Here is a 21,498-nt window from a genome sequence, read left to right as displayed (position 1 = left end):
TTTATTTTGTACATTTCTGACATGACACAGGTCTTATATTTTGTTCAGAATTATGTTAAAAAGTCTTAACTTTCAGTTGTTGAAACCCTGAGATGCTGAATTATAAGTTACAAATTGTGTCTTCCAGCCAGCTAAACTCTGCGGCCTCATACTCCGCTCTCAGCTCATCGTTCTCCTCAAGCACAAGGTAAAAGTCAGAGACTCATGTCGTTGTGCAGAGAATAAGGCGCAAGATAAATTTCCTGTGATTCGTCTTTTGCCAGGTGTTTGTGGAGCTCGCCCGCTCCCGGCTCACTCAGAGGAAGCTCCAGCTGAAGGATTTCAGGGACGCCTACCCCAGGTTCCCCCCAATCCAGAGCATCCACGTCTCTCAGGACGAGAGAGAGTGCATGATGGACCTCACCGAGTTTATGAACCCGACTCCCTACACCGTTCCACAGGCGAGGAACACGCCGCCCTCGTTCATCTTCTCAAGCTTATGTGTGTGAATATAAATCCTGACCTGAAGTCCTTCATTTGCAGGACACGTCGCTTCCTCGCGTGTTCAAGCTGTTCAGAGCGCTCGGACTCAGACATCTAGTGGTGGTGGACGATGATAACAGAGTAAGTGTGTTGAGTGTTTTAATCTGAGCCTTTTCACATCAGCATTTTACTGGGATTTTAGAGCAACACAAAGAATAAATGATTATGGAGCATAAGGGAAATGATGATTTTTAAAGACCATATGTACATTTTTATGTTAAAAGGAAGTATGGATGCTTTTGTGCTAAATACAGGAAACCGTGTCTTCACTACTCTGCACTATGCAGCGTTTCTCTGTCACGTTAAATTGCTAAGATCAGTCGTTCAGATGTAACGTCTTGATTTTTATCGCTGCACAGGTGGTCGGACTGGTGACCCGGAAGGACCTGGCCAGGTATCACGTGGGTAAACACGGACTGGAGGAGCTCCATTTGGCTCAGACATAGTACACACACACACACACACACACACACACACACACTGATGGACATGAACACACCTGATGCCTCAGAGGCCACCAGCCTTCCTGCACGCTTTGAGCGATGCGTTGTGCTCCAGCACAGCGATTTCTCTCCCGCCTCCCCGTGTGAAATAAACAAAATGATTGTGTTTTGTCGTTTAAAACTTTTAAAATTATTCACTTGTTTTTGGTTAGGTTTATTTCCTTTTGCCTGATTTTTTTTTTAAACTTAAATCATCGTGTTTTCCCATCATGCTTCAGGTCACATTAAATCGAAACAACAGGATCACTTCAAATCGAAGCTGTTCATACAAAAGGTTTTATTTCCACTCCCCTCTGGTGAAATGTAACCAAACGCGTCGCGGGTCGGGTTTAGTTTGGCTGAAGGGGTAAATCATAAATCAGGTTTGTGTCTGTCTTGTTTTTCACTCCATCACTTTAACATCGAAGGATCTCCTGCTGTTGAATCCCAGAGTTGAAATCCTTTTTTTTTTTTTTTTAGTTTAAGTTCAGATGATTGTACCTGAGTGATGTTTTGCGTGTTTTGAACTGAAAGAACGATGTTATTTATTCATGTCAGAGATCTGTTTTAACTTAAAGAGAAAAGTCCGGGCTCATGCAAAGTCGAAAGTCTTATGTTTCTATGTCCCATTATTGCCTATTTTTCTGTTCGACATGCACAGATTACATTACTACTGAGAGATAAAGCTAAAGGTAAGAACTCGTCTTCTTTAAATCACCTGAAGATTTTCACTTTCACCGTTTTTCTGTGAAAGACTTAAATGTGAAGATCCGCATCATGAAGCTTTATGTGAATATTGTCAGAACCTGAAAATTCAATGTTTGATTTATTTTTAAATGTCTGTTTGTGCATTTCCTGAGTCTTTCAGTATTAATTCTTTGTGCACTTCATTGTAAAACCACTTTGATTTCTTCTTTTAATGTGTAGAACATAAAAATGTTTACTGAGCTCTATTTTATAACTACTAAAAAATGCCTTTTGTGAAATAATAAAGTTGGAATCTATCCTTTATAAAAGTTGCTTTTATTGGAGACAGTAAATTATAATAATTCTTGCAAATACAAAAAAAGTGAAACGGAGATGTTTGTGAAGAACTATCTATTTCTGCCCCCATCAAACCACCAGAGGGCGCACAAGAGCCACCTGTTGTCTTATCGTTTGAGAAACAGAAGAAAAGATTTTAACATCGTCTTAACTCACGTATTTGTTGAAGCTTCAGGTTATTTAATATTTTTTGACATTTTTTTTTCACAATGAAAATATGACCATAAATATTAAATGTAGTTCTCAATAACAAACTTAATGTAATATTGTGCTTTACAGCTAAATTTAGGTGAGATTCCTAAATTTAGATGGTTGAGCTGCTACAGCAAACAGCTTGTTTTTATTAACATTTTCACAAAACACAAATGAATGAATTAATACAATAAAATGCCTAATTGAGATCAAACACTACTGATGAATTTTGACCCAATATTCTTTACAGAAGCTGTTTATGCTCATACTGCAGTGTCTGAGATAGATTTAAGTCCAGACTTTGCTCCAAAATGTCATTTTGCATTTTTTTTATTGAGTCTAATTTGGATTATTTCCCTCTTGCATCAGCAAAGTTTAATGTGTTTAAGGTTTTGCTGGTGATTCTCTTGCAGGGTTTTCTGGTGAAGATCAAAATGTTTGATGCGTTTCTTGGGTGGAGCCTTTGACTCGTCTTATTGATGAGTCGAGTCGTGCTTTCCACATAAACAAAGAACTGCATTTCCTCACACTATATGCTCTTAGAAAACCATTAGGCTGCTGCTTATGCATGCACCCCAAAATTTATAGCTTACATTCTGATTGTGTGTGTGTGTTTGAGATAAAAAGCAATTACCATAGCTCACGTAGAGCCTAATGGAAATACACCACACCAAATCAATGCAGATTAAACCTGCATGTGACATCGGTTTGTGAATCCACCTTAAGGTAGAGATCACGATGCAGGAGGCCTGAATTTCCTCCGTTTATTTATATTTCATTTAGCTGCTGTTTGATCAAACAACAACTACTACTTCTTTTTGGATTTTCCAGAACCAAAGAGGAAAAAAAATCCTGCAATTTCCCTTTAAACTTTTTGCACAGCATGACTACATGGTTAAAATTAAAGCTGACTTCAGCTTTAATTTGACACGCCACACTAACAACCAGCACAACATTTGATATTTTAAGACAATTTCAAAACTATTACTCTTTACTGACCCAAATGAGGCCGTCTCATGAAGACAGTGGTCCACTAAATCATCCAGCTGAGGGTTTCGTCTGCGTTTTAAAGAGAAATGATGAACCCTGGGGGGCCCTTACGCTAAGGCACTATTTATAGCACCATCTGTAGCTGGCCTGTTCAAGCACATGTTTTATAGATCTCAATAACCCCCGTCGGGGCCCACAGGGTCGGCTGATTTACGTTTTCATAATGCAACATGAATGTAATCACTTTACAGCATCGGCTGGGTTTTCGCTCGCCAGGGAACCGAGCGGTCGCTCTGAAATGGAGACGTGTTCATTCAATCCGACTGAGATTATTTAGATTCAGCACTACAGATTTGTGTAGTAGTGAGGTGTGACATTACACGGGACAAAAATGTTTAATCTGCGTAAGAAAAAAAATGAAGATTTTTCTCCAGTTTGACGATGAAATTCTCTACAAAACATATTGGTTTTGTTTTGTGTTCATCCTGTGGTGAAGTGGTTTGTACCTTCTACCTTCATCCTGACCGATCCAACCTGGAAGTTTCTGTCGAGTTCAGGAGGAAACAGGAAGCTGAACCAAAACACAACACTTAGCTCCGTGCTGCATCATCAAGCCTTATTGGAGGACATTTTGACTCTGACATCAGACGGCAACTCGCTTTGGGAAACGACAGGTAGCGGTGCTGTCTCAGGCGACGGAGTTACCATGGCGATGCATTGAGGAGAGGAGCCTGCAGTGGTGACAACGTTGATCTGAATAGATGAATTTTATTAAGAGAAATTCCCCCCAGCCGACTGCCTGGGAACCAGGAGACGGAGGGATTTCTGTAGGTTTTATAACCGAACCAGATGCCACATCTGGTCTGGTCTGAACAGTAAAGATCTGAACTGGTTGGAGTCATTTGTGCATTTTCTACAATGTCCTGCAACAGGAAGTAGAAAGGAGCGATTTAAATTCCCCAAAGAACCACTGTTATACTTTTATATATTTAAATAAAAGCAGCTTATGGTCAAAGCAAGGGGGTTCTGTTATTTCCACTTTTTCATCCATCCATCTGTTGTTGAAGTTTTTCTGGCACCAGTGGCTTTTATTCAACAACAGATGAGCTGGAAGAAGAGCAGATGCGGCGTCTCCATCCTCTCCATCGAGCTCTTTTAGGTTGCAGTATAAAATTATATCATTAAATCAAACAATCAACACAAAGCTGTTCATTAGAACAATAGCTTGCTTTTGTTAGACACACTGCTTGAATCACATTAACCCTTTCATGCATAATTTATGATCATTTGTGTCAGGATTTTTTTTCCTTTTTTTATTTTTTTAAGGCATAAAAAAAGTAGGGGGAAACAATTTTGTAAAATAATTTCTTGCACTTGCAGCTGATGGCCAGTAGTTGATGGTGTATTTTATGATGCATTAGTGTCCACTTCAGTGGTCTGTGTGCATTTATAACATAAAAATCCACAAGANGCACAAGAAAATGGCTTTTAGGCAGCTGTCCACTGTAGTGACCACTATGCATGAAAGGGTTAAAATCCTAATGACTAAACTAATCTGATGTTCACACAGGTGTTTTCTGATGAGAAAGAAAAGCCCCCGTCTTATATTTACTTGCACTGATCATAATTTAAAGCTCTTTTGCTCCAATAAATAATTAAAAACTTTCAGCCACTTATCAGTTCACAGAGCTGCAACGTTTTCATAAACTTCTCCTTCAAGCCCGTGTGGAAAAGTTTCCTCATCTTTTTGATCATACATCTAGTGCAGCATCATGACTGCACCGCATCTCTTCCCTCACCTCGCACACATCCGGGGCTTCAGGGCTATAAAATACTGAACTTCTAACACATCTTTGCTCATCAAAACTGAGGCGGAGCTTCACCTTTAACCCCACAAACACACAGCCACAACTGTGAGGGATTAGCTTACACGAAAGCATAATTATATTATAATAATAATGACCCAGTCACGTGATCTTCACATCCAGTCTCACTGAATTTGCACAAAGAAGAAATCTCAGCCAAGAGTTGCACCTGCAACTATACATCCCACTTCTACATCATTTCGTTTTTTGCAGTCACATAAAATCCCTCCAAAAATAACGTCAAAAGTTTCCGGTTTTATAGAATGACGATATAGGAGGGGAAAAAAAAAGTTTTAAGGCAAACGCATGAGCTCGGCATCTGATTGCTGTTTGCCAGAGCTTAAGTGAGATGGTGAATTTACCTCCATTGGCATCCTACATGACAGCTGGATAACCTCTGAATGATGAATTAATGAGGCGTGTGTGTGCAGACGTGTGTGAAGAGGAGTGTGTCTGGGTGCCAACGAGGGGGAGAGCGACCCCCATTTTGTATTCAGCAGCACAGCAGCATCTTTCAACGCTCCGACGGGGAGGAAGGAGAACGGAATAAAAAGTCAGAGAAAGAAATTTCATGTTCAAAGTGTAAGGGGGGGGAGAAATAAAAATCAATGTGAGACAGACGTAGATGTTGTCAGGGTGTGGTCACAGAGGACATGAGGGAGATGGAGAAGAGGAAATATAGAGATGCAGAGATTAGAGTGATGGATGTAAGGAGGAGAGATTGGTGGATGGCATAAGAGAAGCAGTGGAATAAAAACAGATGTGCACAAAGGCATGACTTGGAGTGAAGTGGAGAAAGAAGGGAAGCAATGCAAGGAGTGGAGAGAGAGAGAGCAGAGGAGGAGGGGGGTAAAGGATGAGCTCATTGCAGTCGCTGGGCTGAGGGGAGCGGAGAGAGGGATGCAGGAGGGGAGGGGTCGCTGCTTGTCTGCGAATCGATAGCCAGCGTCTGAGTGCAGCACACACACACACACACACACACACACAGCTGCAGACGGATCTGCCGGCAGAACCCGCATCTGCCCTCCTGTCTTTGCTCCCAAGAAAAAAATGTTCAAACTAAACGTAAAATGACACCTGATTGCGAATCCTGGAGAACGAAGGATTCAGATCTCTTATTCCTCCACCTACTGAACTTCAGAGGAAGCAGCAGAGAGCCAGCTGATTCTCATGTCTGCTACATCCTCCCTCCCTCCCTCCCTCCCTCCTTTCTCACTCTCTCCAACTCACACATCCACACCCACACCCAAGGATACCCTCACTGCTCCACCGCCGCCGTTTCCCACACTCAGTTTTTTTTTCTTCACTTTCTACCTCCACCCTCTCCAACTACTAACACACCCACACACACACATATATAATTTTTGTTTTTTATTGCTGCCTCAGTGGAGGAAACGCTGCTCTGACCCTGTTGCTGAGACTTCTTCGGATTCCTCCGTCCATTTCTCTCCTACTTTGCTGCTACCTGTGGAGGTTTTCTGTCGGTTCTCCGGTTCGGCTATCTCATCAGAGCGCAGAGAGAGAGGGAGCCATGCTGGGTCTGGACGTGTGTGAGTTCGGGGGTCAGGTGCTGGAGCTGCTCTGGTTGACCATGTGCTACAGAGGTGAGGCGATAAGTTACTCAAATTCAAGTATTTTTTTCTTTTTCTTTTATGCTTCCATAAGCTCATCTTAAGGGTGTGGACAGCTAAATGTTTGCCAAAATTTAATTCATTTTTTCCTCCTCTCATTTTACTCTATTTGAAATCTTTGCATATTATAATGAAAACGTGTGTGTAAGCATGCTGATGCAGCATGTGCAGCAGTCAAATGATGTCACCAACATCTGCTCTCACATCTAGCGGTTATCCCTCCTTCTGTGTCTGCAACACACTCAACACAAGGCAGCTGTGTGTGTGTGCGCGTGTGTGTGTGTGTGTGTGTGTGTGTGTGTGTGTGTGTGTGTGTGTGTGTGTGTGTGATATACTGCAGCAGTTCCTGAGATTAGCAGACGGAGAAATAATGCTGGGGTTCCCCCTTACATGTAGCGTGACACACTGTGACATTTGCTCCTTTAAAAACATGAGTGAGAGAGAGAGAGAGATAAAAAAGTGGGCAGGGCGATCCAAAACCCAGCTGAGGTCATCTGAAGAAGAGAGATTGTTGAATCAGATTAGTCTAAGTGGGAATGAATTGGAAGATGAATGTCGTGAATGATGAAGTTGCAACTTGTACTGAGGTAGATTTTAAAATTCCCTTTGATTGTAAATCCAATTTCAGCTCTCTTCTTCTCCCCCCTGCACCTGCCTTTTGTGCGATCACAGCGGGGGGTGTGAGGGTTCTCTGGTTCGCTTGGTGGTGGAAGGAGAGGGCGATGTCATGGCACCATCTGGTTTTCTCGGAGTGCGCTTTGAACAGGATGCAGCTTGAGGATGCCTAATTAAAGCCTGCATGCACTCACCATGAAATAACCTTAATCAATCATAGCATTAAACATTTGGTGCACAAATCTCTATTAATTGGAAATTGTTCCCCAACTACCACCAACTCAAAACTACATAAACGAGCTCAAATAAATGCATTGAACCCCGTTGATGTTTGGATAAATGCGCTTTAGCTAGCTGAAGCTACATCGCATGCTTTTTGCTGCCAGTTCTGACAACTCTTCTCCAACAAGGTTTCCAGAATCTCAATATTTGCCTACTTAGTTCTTTCCAAAAACCGGGTTTGGTACATGATTGGTATCAACATTATGTCGGAACACCTAATCTGACCCAAGCTGTCTCCTTGTGTCAGATTTGGGAATTGGCATTCATGAACGATGCAGCTGTTACTGAACCCGATCATAAATTGTAAGGTGCTTGAGTACCAAGCATGGTGGTGGCAGCATAATGCTGGGGGCTGTTTCAATGCCAGTGGTATGATTTCCACACAAAAAATAATAATTAGCTCAATTTAAATGAATGTTCCTTACCTTATCTTCCTTTGTCAAATAAAAACCATCTAAAGACGTTGTGTTATAAGGTAAAGTTGACATTTTTCTACTCCTATTACTGTTGAAAATCACAACTTAGAGATACCATTGCTGCGAAACTTCATCTACAAACTCTGCAGCAATGAGCCAACTGTGTTTTTACTTAATCTCATATTACACTATGCACACCCTCTGTATCTGCCCCTGGTGAGGACTCACTCACATCGGCATGCCAAATGCTTGAAGAGGCTACAATGGGTCTCTGTTGACAATTCAAATTGTCACGACAGAAGAAACCAACACTAGAAATTCGTCCTCATGCATATAGACAATAAGAAACTGGGGCGCATCATAAGCGACTTACGTTTCATAAATCTCACTTCAGATTTTTTTCCACACGTAAAATAGGATTTTAGAAATCCAACCATTCGTTCTAAGAACAGGAACAGATTGGCAACAGCTTTAATCAGTTTATGTCTGGTGCAAATTAATTCAACTGACATACTTACAGTTGGGTGTACAAACATTGCCCATGGCAAGTCAATGGAGGACTAGTGGAGATCTATTCATCCATTGATTACCAATGACGTGAAAAAAAATCTAATGCTTCATTGTTGTTTCAAATCCTTTTTCTCGCAAAAGATAAAACATATATCTCCGCAATCTTTGCAGTGTTTAAATAGTTTTTTTTTTGTAGATCTGAATCATCCGATAACATCACAGACACTTGGCAAGAGAAAAAAAATTGGGGGGAAAAAAAGAAGAGGGAGCAGTGGATTTTGATTTGAACGTAGGAGGTGATATGAGCTGAAGATAAATGACACGACTAGGACGCGAAATGATGAAGAGAATGAGGGGGCAGAGCTTTAAGAAAGGTTTGGTAAAAACAGCAACAAAAAGAATAATTGGTTATGAAAAAAGAGAAAGGAAAAAGTGGGCAAGAGGGAAACGTCGGACATTTGGCAGAGACAGAGGACTGAGTGTGTGTTGCCGGATGCTGTCAGCTGTCAAACACAAACCCCCACATCCAGCAGCAGCAGCAGCAGCAGCAGCAGTACGCCCTGAAAACAGACCGAGTGACATCTTCTCCTGCCCAGTTTCCCATTGTTCTCATCCTCCCTCTATTTTATTTGTTGCCTCTTTCCTCACTCATCTTCACCCTCCGATCCGCTTCCTGTCTCCTCTCCGTTCCGTCAACCTGGTCGAGACAAATGAGGCCGAGTGGGTGAGCGGACACACACACGGGAGACCAATCAAGTCAGTCAATTAGACAACCTGCTGTCTCATCAAGGCCGACGGAGCAGCTGAGGACATGCTGCTGCTTGTGTCTGTGGGAAGCAGTCGTTTCCTCCTTCAGCTCAACGATGCAGCCGATTGAACGCAAGGGCTCAGTTGCACCAACATGAACACGGGTAATTGCAGAAGACTGGCATCGTCTTCAAGTCAAAGCAGGCTGAGTGAATAGCAACATTAAATTCAGGGTTGTTGGGTTTTTTGCCGTTTTTTTTTTTTTTTTTTTTTTTTAGCAGGTATTACGTTCTAGTTTTGAGAAACATGGTGTTGTAGCTCAGGTAAAAGCTAGTCAGAACTGGGCTAATCAATTATTTAACCGTTCTGCAAACCACACACAATGTTTACACCAGCTCACTTTTGTATCCGACGGTCGTTTCCTTAAATGATTTATTCATTTTTTTTTATATTAAAAACCACTATCCGTCTTGCTATGAATTATTGAACATGCAGTGGCTCATCAAACTTGGCCTTCTGCTCACCTGCTCCAGTCAGGAGATGTAGCAGCTGTGGATCGAGGATCTAGAAAATCAAATAAAATCTAACAAATATTTGTTCATCCAGAGTTGCTCAAATGCATTCTGTACACACACACACACACACACAGCCTTGTTGGATACTGAACTCTGACTTTCTTGGAGGTTTCCGACTTCCCCAGACAGAAAACCTGACTCCAGTGAGCGTTCTTGTTCCTCTAACTGGGAAAAATCCAAAGAGAAAACAGCATTACCATGCAATGAGATGGGAAGAAGTGCACTTCCAGGCACTTCCCACTACAGTTTTAATAAACTAATTAGAAGCATTTTCTGACCTTTCATTATCTGACAAGATTCTCTGCAAACTTTGGAAAGTCCAAAGTCACAGGAAAACCTTGAAATACAAATGTATGGGTGCACAGCTGGTTGGGTTCTGATTTATTTAAAGTTGTTGTATCTATTTTGACATGTTGGTACACCTTACTTACAAAAATAAAATTTTTGATAGGTGTTGATGTTTTTATTATTGTTGTTATTATTTCTCTCTATAAACAGTTAAAAAAAGGTGTCCATATATATTTACATTTTAATCTGACAAACCATTGAACGCCGCCGCGTGTCCTTTTTGTGTACGAACAGTTTGGATCACTGCAGGAACCAGTAAGCTTTCTGAATTCCTCTCCCACCAACATATTGTAAATATTTCAAACACTGAATATGTTCTTTTGCAAAGCATATGTCGTCTTTACTATTTCATCTGTATTGAATCGGCTGCGGGACAAAAAGCAAACGCTGGCTTCTCACCATTAGCATTTGTTTTCAGCATGCTATAAAACAAGGTGTAAAAACGAGGCTATAAAAGCATTTTTGCTTTACCGCTTTTCTTGGGGTGTAAAATTTCACCACATAGTTTTATATTAGAATAATTTCATTGCTCAGGTTGTAAAGTTTTTAGCTTAAGTTTAATTTCTCACATTTGAAATGTTTTTTTGTTTTTTTTTACATTGTAATTGACTCATGGTGAATTTTGGTGATTGCAGTTGAGAAAAAAAAAGAAACGTCTTATTGTAATGTATCATTTTTGATACGATTTTGATGTTCCTGAAGCCTCTATATCTACAAAAATGCAAAATGCTAAATAAGTGAATCTGCATAAAGAAATCTATCTGCTTTGGAAGCTTGAGTTCATGACTGCAGAAGTATTACATATTCCTTAAGATGCAAAATAACTTTCAAGAACCAAACATTTTTGCTTGTTTGTTTTGGTTTTGCATCCAAATAAACTGCTCAATTAAAAAAACACACGAAACATAATTTATTTCTTACATTATCCTTTGAAGGGTTACAATTTATTCCAAAACAGCATTCAAGCTAAGTGTGTCGTTAACCCTCCACTGTGTATAAATATAGTGAAAATCTCATCTCTTTCTGTTCAGCAGTGTGGTGGTGGGCTTTAGCGTTGACAGATTGAATATTTCCTCAGATGTGCTGCAGGTTACACATCAATTATAAAGTCGTTCTGGCCGCAAAACGTTTGTATTCTCCTGCGATGCCGAATGCTGCGTCCATCAGTCTCCCTTTACTGCCGTTTCTTTCATTGTAAACTTTGATAATGGCTTTGCAGAGGCCTTAAAAGCCTCCTCTTTATCTTCCGCCGCGTGTCCTTTTTGTGTACGAGCGCGCGCGTTTCCTTTCCTCAGAGGTCTCGTTAAAGTATTAGAGCAGAGCGGTGACAGCGAGACTCCAAGGACTATAAAAGAAAAAAATAAAACAGTACATCAGTGCTCAAGGCACAAACACACATGCACACTCCCGCAGAGTCCCAACATGAAGGTGGGGGGGAAAAAAGGCGCTTTTCTGAATCGGTAAACCTTATCTGGGTTAAGGTATGGAGGCGGCTGACAGAAAGCAATCACGAAAACAAAAAGATGAAGAGGAGGCGTTTAAACTTTGTGAGCTGACAGAAGGATTTAACCTTTTGTTTATTAGGATGCCCCACGGATGCCAGAGTAATTTTAAATGAGGACTATCTCCGCTTTCTTTGCAGCCTTCTTGATAAACGCTGAGATCCATTTAGCCTCTCCTCGGTTCAGGACGGAAACTGTAAAAGGAGTTTATCCTAAAGGTTTGTCCGAAAGCAACGCAGCTGTTCCAGCTGCAACAAGCTGAAGCTTGTTCCTGTAATCCCGTCCTGATAAAAACAGAAAGAAATGGGACTCATCTTGGCTTTGAGCTGTTGCCAGGCAACGAAATAAGAAAAAAGAGAGAGAGAGAGAAAGCAAGCAGAAAGTGATCCAAAAAAAAGAGAGGCAATAATCAAAAATGTGAAATGCAAACACATGCAGTGCATGACCCTTATTGAATGTTGCACTTTTACTGTAATGTAGGACTGAAGGAAGGGACGGATAATAAAGCGAGATAAGCTGGTATTTTTAGTTTTCTTTTTATTTTTGCCTGTTTTCCCTACAAATGCAACAGAGTCAGAAGTGGCAGAAATATCTATAGTGGGATTTGAGCAAATCCATCTATGACACTGTTTCACATCACGAAGTGGAAGCCACTTTTTGTGATGACGGAAGAAAAAAAAGATCTGTGGTGACGTTTCTAACAAATACCTGAAGCAATGTGGAGAATAATATTATCAGCTAATCGGAGGCCATTTTTATTTGCAACTTAACTGAAGTTTAAGTCGCTTAATCAACATTTTTTTAATGTTTTAATGATTTTTGAAGACAAATGCTTTTTGATTTAACTGCTAACTTTGATAAAGTAAATATCCTAAAATCCAAGATAAAAATAATAAGGTGTCCATGTCACTAAAACCTTGGTGACAGCAACGGTGTAGACAGTTTGCACCTTCTGCTTGTGGTTTGCGTCTTGTTGATCCCGTCACACACAGAGAATCACTGTGGACAACATCAATTATTCCTGTTGTGTTAGAGTGTATAGTCATGTAGCTGACAGCTTTAATCAACTTAGTAGTTAGCTAGCCTGGTCACGGACAACAACAATGAACAAAATAAAAAAAATAAAAAAATTTCCTCAGTTGCATTTAGAATATGGTTAACAAATCCAAGTTTTGAGTTTAGGCAAATGAAAGCAGCCATGCGTCATCACAAACATTTCATCACAGGTTTATATTTTCTGCCAATTTCTACTTGGAGGATTTCTGAAAACAGTTTTTGATTTTGAAAGCAGAGATAATGCTGTTGAACTGGCTGTTTGGACCTATTAGCTACACATTTAAGCTTTTTGATCAGATGATGTTTGGCTGTGTGGAGTCCCTCAGGGCTCTTTACTCAGTCCTCTGCTGTTTTCTCAGTGTCTCCAGCCTCTTGGTTTGATCATTTTTTTAGGGAAACTCTTAAGTTTCGTACCCAATATGGCTGCCAAGCTTTTGAAGGTTGATCATATTACCTACTCAGCTCTTCTCTCATTTAAAACAGTAGCACACATAGAGATATTTCTTGGAATGGCATAAAATGACTGTTAGAAAAGTGGTGAAATTCTAGCTTTTTTTTTTCAGCTGAAATAACTGGCCAATTTAAAAACGTTTCCAAATACCACTTTAAAAAATAAACCATGCCTTCATTACACATCGGTTGAGTTACCGTAGCTTCATGTGTTGGTGTTCAGTCAAATAATTGGTCGCTTATCTCGCCTTATTACCAATAATTACCTGCCACTCTAGGAAGGACAGAGTCGGCTTGGATAATTCATTCCCAACCCGAATGTGAACGGTTTTATCTTTGACTTCTAATCGGAAATCGCTTGAGAGATTCTGTGTTTGTGTGAAAATTTCTGTCCTCAACTGAGCGGTGCTTCCTCCTCTCTGCGACGTCCCCTGAAGCAGAACAGATTGCCGTGTTGATTTTTCCCTAAATGTATTGGTTTAGCTGTAAATATCAGCACATGGATAATTGTTGTAAAATCTAGCATAGAAGTGGTGCTAAAATCGCAGCTTGGCTCCACCTTTTGTATAATAATGTGTGGGAGATAACATTCGCTTATGTAAAACTGGGAAGACGGATAAACATAATCACTACTTTATTCTTTTATCTTTGATTGCAGCTAGAGGAAATAATAACGTGGAAATAACCACAGCACTCATTTTAGGAGTATCGATGTCTTGGTTTGTAAATATGATATAATTTCCCATGTGCTTTGAGACATTATTGTGTCCATTATCATAGAAACTGCTGACTTGATTATTTTTACAAGTCTGCTGAGTGATGCAGTAGAAGAACTGGGAAGTTAAAGAAGTACTCAGATAAGTTTAGGCAAGTTATTATCAGATTATTACGTTATTGAGTTTTTATCAAATCCCAGATTGGAGTTGAAATTGTTTCATTGCTCTGAGTCCAGGTGAAAAACTTCCTCTGCATTTTGCAAAATTTGGCAAAACGTTCATCCTTTACGGTTGTTTTTTTTTTTTTTTTAAAGAATCAGTATCAAAGCACTCAAAAGGACGAGAGACTCTGCCTTTCAAGATGAGCAGTAATAGATTTTGCTCATTTTCAGGTCAGAAGGCTTGAGTTCAAAGAAGGAAAAAAACACACACACACACACTCTTAGTGGTTTGAAGCATGCGGTGTGTGTAAATGTGTGTGTTTGCGAAGCGGGGGAGAACTGCAGAGTTTGATATGTAAATACAGACTCAGTGAATCATTTATGAAGTCATGTGCTTCCCATATCCAATTTGGAAGGTGGGTTTTTGTGTCTCTGTGTGTCTGTGATACCTGTAGTCTACATCTCTGATTTTTTTTGTTTTGTTTTTTGTTTTTCTAAATGAACAATAAGTGGATTTGTGGTGCTAATCTGTCAATTATGATGTCATTTGATGTTTCCCAGAACGCGAGGCCTTGAATTTAGCTCAATTGTACTTTCTTGTTTTGTAGAGTTGTACTTAATGTTGTGTTTTTGAACGTGCGGTTGTGTTTAGTGGTTTGCCCTTCAGGGCCACCGTAGCTAGAGAAACAATGGTCATCATTGTTTGTCACTGTTCTAGTCTATGTCTGTGAATGCAGGTATTTGTGTCTGGACGGTTTATGTGCTGTAAAGCCCAGAAGAGTTCACGGTACATTTATTTTTTATTTTTTATTTTTTTTTGTCCTTCCCCCAACTCATCAAATTACGTCTCTACACAACTGTGGGGTGATTCACACAGTGTCACCTCATTATGAGCAGCAAAACAGAACCGGAGGATGTTAACAGGGCTGTTAGAGTGCAGTGAAACATCACAGAGAGCGTTTCCTGTTCTCCAGATAATTAAGCTTCTGCACATGCAGCTGGAATCTCTAATGAACCGCGATGTACGCACTTTGAGCTGACATCACACCGTCTTGGTCAAAAACAATTTATGTCGACCTAATTGACGTTTCTGCAGGAACAACAGAATTTCCCGGGCACGTTGTAGTGGCTCTGCTGTTAGATTTCATTTCTCAAACCTGCTCAGGCCCTGAAAGAAGGTGGAGCTGAACGTTGAGTTACAATTGTAGCTTGCAGAGCTACAAGAGCTACACAGATGTCTGTGGTTATCGGCACTGGATCAGTTGTTGTTGTTTTTTGTTGTTGTTGTTGTTTTTATTTATTTATTTTTTTGCTGACCATGCTTCCAAGAAGCCAGATTTTGACATGAGGCTTAAATTGGTTCTCGATTAAAAGGTTCTCTACACTTTCTGTCAATGTCTTAAAGGTTTTCCGTGGCTGCTTTTCACTTTAAAAAACAAGAATAAACTCAAACCAAAGTATAAAATGAAAGTATAAAAATGAAGCAAAGCAAGCGTTCAGCCAAGATCACTTAACACACCGCGTAAAGCCGGTCTGCTAGGGTAATGTCAAAATTGACTTTGGCCACTCACTTGCTGTAAAGATCGTGTTTTGAATTACAATATTTATTGAATAAAAAGCACTTTAAAACATTTATTTTCAATCAATAGCGTATTGAAATAACCACAGATCACAGTTTTTGTCAAATGCTATGTCAACAAATTGGTTCTTACTATTTTCGTTACAATCTTTAAACTATGTTGGTTTTCCTCAACCATGTGGTGGATTTGGCAACATCTTTGAGAATTCAGTTTCTCCTGGAAGCGATAAACCAGAAAGGAGCCAATAGTTTGCTTCATTTGGGCTTGTTCAGGCTCTGTAGCCGAGACAAAAATATTTACTTACTTCTAGAGTTTCTGTTCTACTCTATGTATAAAAAATTAAAATAAAATATGGAAGCACACGCGGATTCATTGATAATAATAAGCCAACTGTTAAAATATACAATGTAATTGATCCTCCTGCCATCTTCAAAGGTCTACTGGCTGACAAGAGTAATTTGGCCATCGAGGAGGAAGATGAGGACAGGAACCTGAACTACAATCCCCCGGCTCAGAAGTCGCTGCAGGAGATCCAGGAAATGGACAAAGACGATGAAAGTCTGGTGAAGTACAAGCAGACCCTGCTGGGCCCAGAGGCAGTGAGTCCAGGTTAGCGAGCCTCTTTGCGTAAACCTGTTGTTTACTCTGGTGTCCGGCTTTACTGCAGACTTCATAAAAAATATTCCCTCACTACAGGGTAATTGCTCTGGGCATAACTCACACGCACACACACACACAATGCAACACCAGACCTGCTCGCCTCAGCATCTCTAACCCGGGAACCAGCAGGCTGCGATAGCGGATCCTTAATGGCTGCAACACAAAACGACCTCCTGCACGCAGCTCTGCATTCAGCCAGCGTTACTGGGAATCAGAGAATGGAAAGACAAAGACGAGCAGAGAAGTCAAGCTGTACATCTTCTCCCCAGAAAATGGGCGTACATTTGAACTTTTGGACCACCACTCAATTAAACATAGACACATTGTGGTATCCATAGAAACGTCAGATTCTTGGATAAAAGCTGATAAAAAGCATTTTAGCATTTTGAGTTTGAGCCATAAGGAACCTTCATCTAAGGCTGCCTTCACACTGCAACCTGAAGTGACTCAATTCCGATTTTTTTGTCCAATCGGATTTTGTTTTTTGTGAATAAATTTGTTTTAATTTTTCTATATTTTTTACACTGGATTCCCAATACTTTCACTTCAATTGGGGTCAAATATAACAATTTTTTATTGTTTTACTATAATTAGATGAAAAACAAACAATTTTAGACATGTAAAAATAAGTTTAGTAAGTTGCCAACCTCTGCCAAAGGCAAAATGGTTTTTACTATAACCTCTTTAGTTTACCTCAGCTGCATCAATCTTTGCACAGAGAATGTGGATCTATGGTTTATAAAAGTTGTAGATTTCCTTATGATATTTCTAACAGGTTTATTATACTCTAAATATAGGGACAAAAAATTCTAAATTATTTCATGTTCCATATTCATGTTCTCTGAAACTCCAACTGCTGTGATAGATATGCTTCTGGTGGAAGTGTTAGCTTTATTTTGATACCAAGATTAATGAAAATGAATTAGATTTGGGTTATTTTAACATGTCCATTTCAGAAACAACCACTGGCATCACTGCAAATCAGAGAATGGAAAAACAAAGAGAGGAGATGTCGAGCTGTAAATCTAGGCTTTTTCAGTCTTTGTACAAACACTGGACATGTTGTAAACAAACTGATTTAAATAGTGATTGCTGAACATTAAAGCAAAAATGTCTTTTAAGCTATTGTTGGTTTATTTAAAATGAAAGCTTCATTTTCTACTGTTTTCTCCTTCAAACCTTGTTTCCTTGTTCCTGCCAGACCCGACTGAGCCCAATGTCAGAGTGACCAGACTCATCTTGTTGTGTGACGATGCTCCTGAACCAATCACCATGGATCTCACAGGTACCCCGGTCCTCCTCATCTTCAGCTCTTTGGGTTGGAATGTTGTTGTTGTTTTTTTTGGCTCAATGATCTAAGCTTGTTGACAAGCCACACTGGCAAATGACGAGGCAGAATCCCTTACAGCTGAACTCTTTCATGCATTTTATTGAGATTTTATGAGGTAAAAAAAACACCTCCAAGTAGTTTGCAAAACATTCTTGAGTGTTTGTATTCTGCCTCCCAATTAAAGCTGCAAAAAAGTTTTTTTTTCCTTTAATGTATGGCCATTATATAGGTTGGCTATTATGTTAATTATGTTTTGCTTTCAGAAGAGCCACCCCCACAGCATGATGCTACCACCACAATGCTTCCACACATTGATAGCGGGTTTAGTTTTATTTATTATTGTGTTAGTTTTATGCCACGCATCAAGTTTTGTTCGTAAACCAAAATGTTTGGCTTTGGTCTCGTCTGACTAATGCGCCTTCTCCGACATGTTTGGGAGAAGGGAAAAGAAAGCAAAGGTACACCACACTTTTCATATTTATCCCTCTAAATAATTTTTTGCTTGAGTTTAATGATTATTCAGCTGCAGCATAACATCCTCCCCAGATCAGACTGACGTTGGGTTTGTGAGAATGAGCAGAGTTCAATGTTTGCGCGGCGGACGGCAGCGGTGACATCTCCCTCCTCCTGGACGACGCCTTGCAGGGATTCAGAGGAATGCTTGACTTTCTGTCTTCATCAGAGTTAAGGAATCCTCTAATTAGCATTGGAGCACAGTTGGTGTCTGTACCGAAGTTAGTAAAAGGTGTTCGCGTTCATTTCTCCCAGAATTCAAACTGGTGAAATTAACCTTTAATTCCTCTAAGAGATTCGCCTCTTCACAATCGCCGTCGCACGTATGCACACATTCACACGTTCGCTCACAAACGACACAGACTGCAGATGGGAAAGGTCAGCTGGTTGCTAGGCAATATGAAACACTGTGATGTTTTTTTTTTTCTTTCAAAAGTCCAAACGCAGAGCGATAGACTACACCATGTTTCAGTGTGTGATGGGAAATCTGTACCGTATGGAGGGAACACTCTGTTCAGGCCAGACTTTTCCGCAGCCCTAAGACCTGGACTACGTCAGGCGGAGGGAGTGACAGGTGGCGAGCGATCATCAGCAGACAGGTTTTAGTTTCTGATCAGATTTTTAAGTCTGGCTGAATCATATGGACCGTCAGTCTTATTAGAGCTGAAGGAGCGTCATTGCAGACAAAAGCCCTGTGTTAGGTTTTCATTTCCTTGAACTATAACTGAAGGATTTGGTTTTGAAATATTAACAATGTAAAAATGAATCTGGTTGATTGTTAAATATATGTTGTTGTTGTTTTTTTCCATGAGTCATCATTCTGTTCAAGAACAAGTCAGGTTTTGCTTCCCAGAAAATATATGCTGCATATCTTTCCAAAACCAAAAGTCTAAAGTCTTTGTGAAGAGGCTGGATGGAGCTGGTGAGTGACAGTCGCTGTCCACAGGGAAAGTTGCACCGACATGGGCTGAAATGCTACTCAGAGAAGAAGAAGACGAAAAAACATAAAAAACCTGATTATTTTCAACAAATTAATTTCCTGCCTGAAGTTAAATTTTGATCATTATTTTGGGAGGATGTAGGGGGAAGCATTAAGTTATCGGGACGTTCTGCTGCGGGAGGGACTGGTGCACTTAAAAACACTAAGCAAACTATTTTATGAAGCTTGTTGAAGGATATCGGCATGTTTGAATCAAGCTACATTGTTTAAGAGTTAATTCTACCAAGTGGTATGTGGGAAAGTAATAAAATTAACAGTCATTATTCTGCCATAAAGTCATTTGACATCATTTTAGTTTTCTCACCCGAACCTTGAACAGAAAATTTTCAGTCTTATTTAAATTCAGGAAGTGACATAGAAACGTTGAGTGTAGATTATGTAAATATCTTTACTCACATGACCTGAAACAGTTATGCAAGTAAATGAAAAAACATTTAAGTGTCTAAATTAAGCCCAAGCAGTGCTATGGACTTTCATAACGTCCACATTGCACTCCTATGTATGTGCCAAATGACGCGTCAATTGACGACTGAACCATAATATAACTTGATCTCGTATTGAGTTATGCACACACTCCATCTGCACTAATGAAGTTCGACTCAACTCCACATGCCAAATTCTGCCCTTTAATTTGACTAATTCATATTAAAATTACTTGACCACTTACATCCTGTGAAACAATCATTAAAACAAACATGCATGGCTTTAAACATGCACTTTACAAATTATGTTACATATTAGAAGCATTAAACAATTTATAGACAGAACATGACTTGACAAAATTTACATCTCTTTTTAAAATCATCTTTAACTCCGCTGTGATTTTCTGAGTGATGCTACATGCCAGATCAAACGCATCATGACTGAGGCAGGATAAAGGAGCAGAGAGCTAAGAGGGAAGAGCACTTCTCAGGTATTTAATGATTACATGTCTGCAGCCTCTGCATGACGGTGTTATCAGGCTGATAGCCGGCCCTGATGTGAGGTACGTTCAGCCATCAGGACGGATCCTCTGACTGTTTTCCCATGCAAGGAAAACATCCGTTTGTCGGGAAGCATGATTAGGCAAACGATGAATGAATAATTGTGATACTCCTGTATGTTGGTGCCTTGGGTCTGAAGGAAATGTCTCCGAGACGGGCCGTTCCTAGTTCAGGTGGACTGAGCCAGTGAAAAACTGTCCAAACAGTCAGGAATCACCATGCAGGCTGCCTGCAGCACTGAAATGGCATCGATGCTGCTCTAAGCAAACACATATTTTATTCAGTATTTGTGACAGTAGAAGATGCATTCCACAAAATGTGCGTTATGATGTAGAAAAAGGAATTGTGTTGTTAAAATGAAACCACTGAAATGGTTAACTTGATCATTACTAAATACTATGTATTTATATGTCAGATATGTGAATGGTTGTATAGATAAGCCCAGTGGCTTTCGTACAAAATGGGCGTTCAGCTGGAGTCATTAGCGATCCTGTTAGAGCAACGTGGCATTGCAATGTGTTTCTGCTATTGGCTTAGAGAGGCAGGCATGGCGAAGAGGAGCCAGACCAATTTAAACACTTTATAATGCTTTCAAATCTGAGCTGAAAGGAGATTTGGATCGTTTTGGATCATTTTCCCCGTATGAGACTCTTCACAGATTTTCTCTAGTTTTGCTTTTCTGTCAGTCAGACATTTTTTCAGATTATGAAGAAGTGGGTGAAAATCCCTCCGCTGCCATCTAAAACACTCGTTGGCAGTGAAGCTGCCTGTAGTGGCACAGCCAGTTGTTGGCTTTCGAACTTTTAATGTGGCGATAATTCATACGGCACACATCACTGACGCTTGTGCGAGTCATTATCCTTGGACTGTGATGCCTCTCCTGCTGGTCCCGTGAGGCCCAGCGATGACTTTGTTGCGTTCTCGTGTTGCAGAGGCCGTTTTGCTGAGTAAGCACATTGCTGCATATCGATGCGTCCCAACGCTCCTGACACCGAGCGGGCTGAATGTCAGTCAGGTTTCCTATCAGGTCACTGCTGTTTGTTTTTTTTTATGCTATGTTGAAAAAAAACCCCTTAAGATTCATCATATAATTCATCCAAATGAGGTGGATGTTAGTCTCATATGTTAGAATAAAACACTTGGAAACACCAGGAGGTCGAATGGATATGACCTGACACAACATGTTTGGAGATTATTTTTAGATGCGTTCATTGGAATGAAACCACACAATTTTTTTCCACTGCTTAAAATAAATAGAATGAACAACTTTGCAAATGCTTTTGTTTTTGGTGTTATTTACATAGGTAGTTATTCTGGTCGTGCAGAAT

General features: G+C 40.1%; 2 protein-coding genes across 5 annotated transcripts in view; both read left to right on the top strand.

Moving 5' to 3' along the window:
- clcn7 (chloride channel 7) overlaps positions 1–2,018 on the top strand; it is a 20,677-nt gene extending 18,659 nt beyond the window's left edge. For all 4 annotated transcript variants that reach the window (XM_015023655.1, XM_015023654.1, XM_015023653.1 and 1 more), the window contains 4 exons: positions 128–187; positions 264–440; positions 523–603; positions 882–2,018. In XM_015023655.1, the coding sequence (XP_014879141.1) occupies positions 128–187; positions 264–440; positions 523–603; positions 882–968 (405 nt within the window). In that variant the 3' untranslated portion in view covers positions 969–2,018. The remainder of the gene's footprint in view (positions 1–127; positions 188–263; positions 441–522; positions 604–881) is intronic.
- Positions 2,019–6,094: 4,076 nt separating this feature from the next.
- On the top strand, positions 6,095–17,924 carry LOC106940825 (rho GDP-dissociation inhibitor 3-like). Its single transcript, XM_015023657.1, has 3 exons — positions 6,095–6,699; positions 16,120–16,293; positions 17,546–17,924. Exons 1-3 carry the CDS (start codon positions 6,627–6,629, stop codon positions 17,701–17,703), a joined length of 405 nt encoding a protein of 134 aa, XP_014879143.1. The 5' UTR covers positions 6,095–6,626; the 3' UTR covers positions 17,704–17,924.
- Positions 17,925–21,498: the final 3,574 nt, after the last annotated feature.

The sequence above is a fragment of the Poecilia latipinna genome, unplaced genomic scaffold (genome assembly GCF_001443285.1).
Source record: "Poecilia latipinna isolate Pla-1442-1.1 unplaced genomic scaffold, P_latipinna-1.0 Scaffold3375, whole genome shotgun sequence".
Lineage (NCBI taxonomy): Eukaryota > Metazoa > Chordata > Actinopteri > Cyprinodontiformes > Poeciliidae > Poecilia > Poecilia latipinna.
Note: the sequence above shows the minus strand (reverse complement) of the source record. Positions and strands in the feature narration are given on the sequence as shown.